This window comes from Callospermophilus lateralis, chromosome 15 (genome assembly GCF_048772815.1).
Source record: "Callospermophilus lateralis isolate mCalLat2 chromosome 15, mCalLat2.hap1, whole genome shotgun sequence".
NCBI classification, from domain to species: Eukaryota; Metazoa; Chordata; class Mammalia; order Rodentia; family Sciuridae; genus Callospermophilus; species Callospermophilus lateralis.
The window spans coordinates 68,451,799-68,460,718 of NC_135319.1; the positions used below are offsets into that span (position 1 = coordinate 68,451,799).

General features: G+C 43.1%; 1 protein-coding gene across 2 annotated transcripts in view; it reads right to left on the reverse strand.

Moving 5' to 3' along the window:
* The window catches only part of Fbxw4 (F-box and WD repeat domain containing 4), an 88,378-nt gene extending 80,041 nt beyond the window's left edge, over nt 1-8,337 (reverse strand). For both annotated transcript variants that reach the window (XM_076834302.1, XM_076834303.1), the window contains exon 1: nt 7,545-8,337. In XM_076834302.1, coding sequence (XP_076690417.1) covers nt 7,545-8,326 — 782 coding nt within the window. In that variant the 5' untranslated portion in view covers nt 8,327-8,337. The remainder of the gene's footprint in view (nt 1-7,544) is intronic.
* Between the last annotated feature and the right edge of the window lie 583 nt (nt 8,338-8,920).

Genomic DNA, 8,920 nt, shown 5'->3' on the forward strand with positions numbered 1-8,920 from the left:
TCAGCCCCACATAAAAATAAATAAATAAAATAAAGGTATTGTGTCCAACTACAACTAAAAATAATAATAATAATAAAAAGAATCCCACAATATAACTCAGAAAGGCTGATCTAGCACTTTCTGAAAATAAACAATAGCAAGAAAGATGCCACTATTTTTTTTTTTTTCTGTGAACAGGCCCCCCTCTGAATCATGAATTTAGATATAGACTTTGTTTTCTTACCTTTAAAATAACTTTTCCCTGAACTCCCCATCTGCAATGTGAGGAATAATTACATTGCTCCACTTCCTAGGGATTTTTTTTATTGTTTTTAATCTTGAAACTGTGTGCCATATTAATCACCAAAACAGGTTCTGACCCCAAGTGGCCAAACTTCAAAATCCTACTGTCTTCCCAGCCTGGATAAAGGGATGGAGAGAACATGAACCAGATGTCACCCAGCCAGTTTTCACATCTCCAGTTTCTAGGCTACTATGATAAAGTCAAACTGCAGCCAAGATGAGAGATGAATAAGAGCTTCTCCCAGCAATGCACTTCTGGAGGGAGCCCCCTCCGAATACACACCACCCATGTATGAATCTTGATTCTTCTTTACAATGTGGACTTTCTAAAGAAAATTTCGAAGAAACGGAAGGTCAAGGTTGGAACTACAGAGAAGATGAAAAAGTACTCAAAGACTGCTTCCCTTTCTCTAAAGAGAGGAACTCATTACAGTTAGTGAGCAAGGGAAATATAATTTCTTTCAGTGAACAGCTTTCCAGGAAAAGTATCTCAACATATATACTATAAAACAATTTAATTTCCCTGTCCCATCACCTGCCACCCCATCCCCATCCCCCCAAAAAACCCACAGATTGTGGATTTCCTCTCACTCTTGGCAGAGTTACCAGAAGAAATATAATACCCCCTTCGGACTGCTCCCAACAGCTGCTGGAACAAGAGGGGGGAGCTGGGGGTATCCCTCCAAAGCTGCCTCTAAAAATGACCATTCCCTCTTCTAAACCACGTAGCCAGTGAGCATAAAACTTCTCTTTCTGTGCTTTCATAAAGCAGGGGAGACCACAAAGATAACAGTGTCCTCAGTTCAAAATACTTATCTCCAATCCATTTGTTCTCAGTTTGACTCAAGCTGAAGCTTCTATACATTCCATTTCTTCCCTTTCTTTATTTCTTTGCCAGGCTGGTATTTTTTATTTGTTTGTTTAATCCACCAATTCCCAAGTTAGGCTTCTTATCAAATTCCTGTTCAATGTAAGTTCTTTCAGCGTAGGTTATCTACCCCAATATCACACACCTGTGCACACAAAAGTTCCTTTCAGGGCAAGGGACATGAAAGACAAAAGTCTAGGAATACCTGTACTCCTTTATCCCTTACCCAGTATCATCATACACTAATGCTCTTCAACTCCGTCAGAAAAGCCCATCACCAGGCAAGAGGGAAACATCCAGTGAGTCTTCAGCCTCTCATCTAAGACCACCAACAAAGAAGTTCACGAATGTCAACTGGGGGCAGAGGCAATATCTCTCTGCTGAGGTGAAACTGGATAGAACCTCCAGCACCATTCCCCAAAGGTGACGGCTGGGGTTGAGTGAAGACCGTGAAAACTGTACAAGAGCCAGGGGGAGAAAATATAATGTAAGGAATTATTTGGAATCAGGGGTGGGAGAAGGTGGAGGGATGAACCGGCTGACCCCAAATGTCTTTTCCATCTCTAACTCCTATGATTCTTTGACCTCCAATTTTGTGCTACGGACAAGGAATGGAAAGTCAACAGACGTGGTGATGTTTTGAAAGAGCCTGGCAGTCTGCTCTTGTCATTTAGTAGCTTTTGCATGTATTTTTTAAGGTGTCTCTAAGCCCTGTCTTCATTTCACAGTTGTCACCTTTCTCAGCAATTTGAGCTCATGTCAAATACAAAAAAAAAAAAAAAAAAAAAAAAAAGTGAAAAAGAAAGAATGTGCTGGCAATTAATTGTGCGCTAAAGAGGAGCAGGCACAAGGGCCCATTGGGTGGCCCAGACTTCCAGGGAGGGCAGTGTGAACAGTTTGGAGAAAATTAAGAACTGACTTAAGACAAGGCAGCCAACCCTCTAGTAAGAAGTCAATTCTTTCTCCAGAGTGTCACATTCAATTTTAGAAACAACTTGAATATTCACATAATTTGGGATTCATACACATATTAATGGGCATGCCATCTTGCTTCTTTTGGTTACAACTGGCATTCCATCTGAATCCCTTTCAAATCTGAGCAAGATCACAGAATGGGAAGGACTTTCCTCAAAAGGAAACCAAATCTTTGTATGCTCAACCTCATCTGATGGTTGACACCTGAGAAAAATTCTGAAAAATCTGTCTCTGTAAATGGGGTGGTGGTATCAGTTTTCACTGAAATTTAAAAACCCAATTTTCTCCTCCCATTTCCCTCTTCATCTTAATTTTCAAGAGTCTACCTGAATTTCTCCCTGTTCTATGATTAATAATCAGGACCAGAAATTAATCCAAGGCTAGGTCAACCCACAGTTAAGGTTAAGTTGTCACACAAAGGTAATTCTTTTCTAATCAAACACTCAAAAAATTATGTTGGAAAAAAAAATGTATGCCTACTCAGCAACCTCACTTTAGCTAAATTTCAGCAGCTCAAACACAATCTTTACCTAAGGTGAAATTTCTAGATACAGAAAACTATTGAATGAGGTACTGAAATACTTTCAGAGATCTCTTTCCAATATGAATTTATATTGCAGATTGTGAAGACTTTGGGTTTTTCCATGTTTCTGCCTTGGAAGCTAGGAATACCCCACCACCACTACCAAATTTTACTATACTGCAAAGGACACAGGCAGCTTCTATATTCCTTCTATATTCCTTGGAGAAGGTGCTTCCATTCTTCCAGTTTCCATTTGAAGGTAATGACTGTACTGACCATTTCCTGCTTCCTCCACAGGTGCATTGTTTTATTTATTTTGAGCATATAAGCTGAATACTACCTTTTATTAACTCCCAGAGCCATTAAAAAAAAAAAAGTCTTTCCAAGATGGCTAAAGACAATATATAATCATAAATGAAACCTTTCAGTGATCTAGAGAACAAATTACTACCCTAGTTAAGTCAGGAAAGGGAAGGAGAAAGCCTAAGCTACTTGGAATTGCTAATTGTTCTCTGAAAAATACAGTTTAGGCCTTATTCGTAAACCAATCATCAATGGCCTCTCCATTCAGAGTTAAGAAAAGAAGCATTATGCTTTCTGGGTGCCCCCCCCCCCGAAAAAAAAGCTCTTAGGTGCAATCATTTAAAAACAAACAAACACACTCTGCTTATCTGTGTCTATCTTACCACTCTGGATGTTAATCATCAGTGAAATAGATACCTCTGGTCCCCAGCCTCAAAGAGCTCCAATACCATAGGACCCCGAAGGAGGAATGAGTGTGCGTGCCAGGGCAAACACCTCAGAAGCCTCACTCCCCAAACATCTATTTTTAATTCCAGGCAAATCTATCACAGCCAAATGCAAGACAGCATTTGCACCCAGGTACTGCTTATATGGTATTTAAAATGGAATTACTGTTTGAAAATATGTAGCACTTAATTAGGGAGGAAGGAGATCAAGTAAGTTTTCTTTAGCATAGAAATGGCAAAGTATTTTTCTTAATATATATATGCATACCCTTACATATGCACAGATATACTCTTTCATTTTTCAGTATCAGAATTTGCAATTAGCACCTCTACTCTTCACTGGTCATCCCTCTACTTCTTGCATTCAACCTGCATTTTATACTGACAGAGTTGAATTCCACTATTTTGTTCCTGTACACTGAAGTAGGCTAGTTTTACTTCTATTCTTTGGGGATAACTTAAAAGATTGTTGTATGAAACATTGCCTTTTTATTATTATATTCAAGATCTTTCTATTCCCTCAGGCTTCATAAAGCCTTCAAACAAAACTGATTTTAAATCAGATGACTGACTCACTCATATCTGTGTCCCCTTGGGGGTGGGGTAAGAGCTCAGGATACCTATTAGTGTTCACTGTTTGGGCAAGAGGCCTAAAGGGAAGCAAATTATTTGTTTGTGGTTTTAAAGTGGCCCAAATGCCTTCAAGCACAAGTATAAGACCATTAACAAATCACAAGGAACCAAAGCAGTTCATCTTACTCAACAAAGCTATGATCAGTTAGAAGAGCCAAACTGAACAGGGCTTGCCCTGGGCCGGAAGGTCAGTAAACCTTAGCAGTTTGTGTTCCTAAGAATCAGAAGACTCTTAAGCAGTGAGCACAGGCACTATGCCCACAGGTTGGGCTGTCATGTTTGTGAAAACATTTAGGGCAGGTGAGAGAAACTAATTCAGGGGAGGAGATAATTAGGCAGCACTTCCAAATCATAACCATCCCCACTTTTGCCATATACAGACTTATAGGAGAAGTCAAGCAAATAAAAAGTTCTGTTTCACAACAACTTATTGAGTGACTATTATGTGAACATGATGCTAGCCAGCACGTGATATTGAAGCCTCATTTTATTGGCAATGTTATAGCCATTCCTTATGGATGATAAAACTCAGAGCCAGTGAGGTTATGTGGCTTCTGATAAAAATCAGGTTTTGTGCTATCCATGTAGTCATACTCTTACTGTACTTTGGGCCCAGGTTCCGTGATGTCCTAAGAGACCTGGGGTACAAGTTTCTCTCTCCAGGGATGACGATCTCCTCTCTTAGTGGTTTATTAAGTTTCTGCAGCTGTCCAGAAGCAGAACACACTGGTAAAACTCTCTCCACCTGCTGTAACACACATAATTTGTCCCCTCAACTCAGAAAAATGAGCAGTGACCCTGCTCTTTATCAAATGCTATGGCAAAATATCTTCCCTGGAAGGCAGGTGATATCTCATGCTAGGACACAGGCAAGAAATCAAAACACACACATCTAAAAACTAGTAAAGTCATAAGGAGATCTGGCAGTCTCAAAGTTCTTTTACACTATAAACTTGTTTTCATTTTCATTTTGTTATTATTCCCACTATCAGAACATAGACTTATTCCTACTAAGTCTCTTTTAGAACATTTGAAAGGGAAAGAAAAATAAACACCAATTCTTTCCTTCATTCATTCAGTCTCAGTAAGGAGGAATAGAAAGCCAAACTTTGCCTTGGTTGGTTAGCTTGGGTTCCAATCTTTTTTTTTTTTAATCTTTTAATATTTATTTTTTAGTTATCGGCGGACACAACATCTTTGTTTGTATGTGATGCTGAGGATCGAACCCGGGCCGCACGCATGCCTGGCAAGCGCGCTACCACTTGAGCCACATCCCCAGCCCAGGGTTCCAATCATTTTAACCAACTTCTCCTATGGGTCAACTGATAATATTCTTTGAAAGCGTTACTCTAATAAGAAAGCAAGAGAAGGAAAAAAAAACAAAAACTACTATTTTGACAAGATGGCACACACACACACACACACACACACACCCGCAAAAAAACCCCAAAGAATTATTATCATCAACAAATCACAATAGAACAGAAAAACTTAAGCAAAATGATCAGGTTCAAAATTTACAAAATTTATAGTAATCCTGTACATCAATCATACTCTGCTGGAAACATACTGAAAAAAAGATGACATTTGGAACAAAAATCAAATGTATAAGATACTTATAACACAATAATATATATATAGCACAAGAATAACAACTGATATGCAAGAACTTTATAGTGGTGCAAACCCACAGAAATACATAAAAAGGCACAGAAATTTTTTTCGTTGGGAATCAAGAAGATGTGGAGATGTGACACACATAAATTCAAAAAGTATAATCAAACTCTAACAGATATTAGACTCCATCAAAAAAGTAACAATATTTAAAATGGTATGGAAATGAAAATATATATCAGAGCAAAACAGTATTCAGATATAAATCAAATATACATGCATATCTACAGAGAGTAAATTTAACAAAAGATGCAATGATAACTAAACAACCATTTAGGGGGAAAAAAATAGTAAGCTAAATTCACTTCTTGCACCAAAACAAAAGTGATACTAATGAAATGAAAGTGTTAACTACTTAAAAATCAAGTTATAAGAAAGCCAGTGACAAATCAAAGAGATTTATCAGGTCTGTGGAGAATTATAAATTTTCAGTTTTTGGGGAAAAAAATCATAATATCAGATTCTAATAAAGTATAAAACTTCTCTAAGACAAAACCAGTAAAGTAAAAAGAACTGACTGGAAAAAAATTTTTCTGCACCAAAGATGACAGGTTAGAGTTTAATATTTGTGATCCACAAAAACTCCAAATGTATAAGAAAAACATCAAGACCCCAATAATAAATCGGCAAAGAGACAATCTCGCATGTGAAACAAACAGGTGGGAAGATATTTATCCTTGCCATAATTAAGAGATACAAAATATCAAATTGGACATATCATCAGATAAACACTGAGGTAGCAAAGATTTTTTTTAAATTCTCACATGAAATTGGTTCAGTCATTTTTTTGTTGGTATACCTAACTTGGTCCAACGACTTTGCAAGCCATAACCTTTGATCCAATAACACCTATCCTGAAATTTTATCCTAAGAAATTAATTCAAAAGACAAATGTATGATATGGTGTGTGAAATCTCAATAAAGGTGTTACCCAATAATGCATTAAATTATTCATTATGCACCCATTCTGTTAGGATCAGTAAGATAGCGACGATGGGGGAGGTGCAACTGAAAAAATTTAAATGGAAATGGTTGATTATGTTTTAAAAAACTTTAACTTTATTCTACTATAATTGAATAGAGTGCGTGCAATCTGAAAGCTTTTACTCCAATTCCATACATTTTTTTCCCCTTTTTATTTAACAGTTTAACTGTTCAGTAAAGTTTTCATTTACAGGTCTCATACCCTACTCAAAACAGGCCAAACCTCAATACCTAGGACACGGCCTAGAACTAGTCCAGCCTCCTGCCTCAAGCCAGGCACGCTTTTTGGGTCCTTCTGCCTGTATCAAGTCATAAATTATGTTGACAATGGGACTAAGTGCTTTCTTTTAGGATCTGAGTCTTTTTTCCTCATATCTGATTTTATCTGAGCCTAACCACCTTTAGAAAAGAGTAGGGACGATGAGCATCCTCAAAAACATTTTGATAGACCACTTATAAACCTGGGTCCTCGACCTGGATTGGAGAAATCGTCCAAAGCGTGACAGATCACGGGTCCTAGGTGCTTTGGGCTGAGGAACCGGGGCAGTCAAAGGTCCGCGAAAAGCCACAATTAAAAAGCTCAAGGGAAGGTTTAAGATGGGTAATTGCGAAGAGCCGCCCTATGGGGAGGGTGCTGACTGAGGGATGCTCTTGGGGGCTTCCTAAAATGGGGACCTTGGACAGGAGAGGCACTGGATCCCGAGAGTGCTCGGGGAGGGGTCTCGGCGGAGGCCGGGTCTGGGCCTCGGAATTCGGGGTGCGACACGGCCCCGGGCCGACCAGGCCGCGGCGCCCCGCCCTTTCCCGGGATGCTGGCCGGCCCGGGGCGGGGAGCGGGCGGCGAGCGGACGCTTACAGGTCGGTGCCGAGCCGCGTGAAGCCGGAGTTGAGCGAGGCCCGGGCTATCCGGCGCCAGAGCAGGTCGCAGCTGGTGAAGCGCCGCAGCCAGCGGCACACTTGCGCCAGGCGGCCGAGGGCCCGCATGTCCAGGTAGGAGCAGATGAGCAGCAGCAGCTCCTCGGGCAAGCGCCAGAGCGCGGGCCCCGCAGCCGGGCGGGCAGCGGGCTCCCGAGCCGCCGCTTCCTCCTCGGCTGCCGCCGCCATGGCCGCTCCTGTCCCTGCGATGCCGCCCCAAGCCTGACCGTCTTGTCCCTGTGCTTTCCCCGGCCTGGCATCCTCCCGCCGCCCAGTCCTGCCTCTCCGTTCCTCCTCTTTCCCATCAAGTCTTCCTTGTGCCTCCTTCCCAGCCCCTGTGCTCCCTTCATCTCCCTTCTCGATGCTTCCCGCTCCTTCCTCCACGCTTCCGCCTCCCTCTGAGTCCCGTCCCGGGCCTGCCCCAGCTTCTGCTTCTACCCACGACCCCGCAGCCTCCTGCGCCTGCTGCAGCCCCGGCTTCCCTTCCACCCCGCTTCCTCTTCCGCCTTGCCCTGCGCCGGCTTTTCCCTTCCCCTTCCTTCGCTTCCCCCGCACGACCCTCGCTTCCTGCAGTTCCCTCGTCTCCCCGCCCTCGCCCTCGCCCGGCCCGCTGTTCCCGGGGGTTCCCGAGCGGCCTTGGCTGCCCATGAGCGGCCGCGGGGCCGGCCCAACACGGAGCCGAGCCCGAGCCACCGCCGCCGCCCCGGGAGGAGGCGACACCATGTCGGACCGGGTCACATGGGGCGGCGCGGGCTGAGGCCTAGGCCCGCCCCTCACACCTGCGGCGGTGGAGCCACTTCGGGGTGCGGGCCTGGGCGCCGACATCCCCATCCCCAGGGCCTCCCGGAGCACTTGGTGGAAGCGCTTGCATTCAGTCATCAAGCTGGTTCTGAGGCTGCTGAAAGGCCCCATCTAAGGCAACAAAGGGAGCCCCCGCCTTCAGGAAGCACCAAGGTGGAGCCCCTGCCCTCAAGCAGCGCCTAGTTGAGTGGCCTTCCCCTCACGGAACCTTTCTCTTTCCCAGGTGGTACTTCCTTTTCTCAGGCCACATACCAGAGCCCCAGGAAACTGCAGCCCTAGAATTTGACAGGTTCCATTGCAGTTGCTGGAGTTCTTACATAGGATGTGAACCAAGGTCCTGACAGTGAAGTTGTATCATTAGATACATTTTGAGAGGTTGCAATCTACTAGTTCCCGATTCCATAACTCCCCAGTCATGTATCAGCAAAAACCAGAGCTAGGGCTTCTTATCCTCCAGGGTCACTCATGATTCCTGTATCACCAGTTCCATTCACGCATCCGTCTGAAGAGAGATCC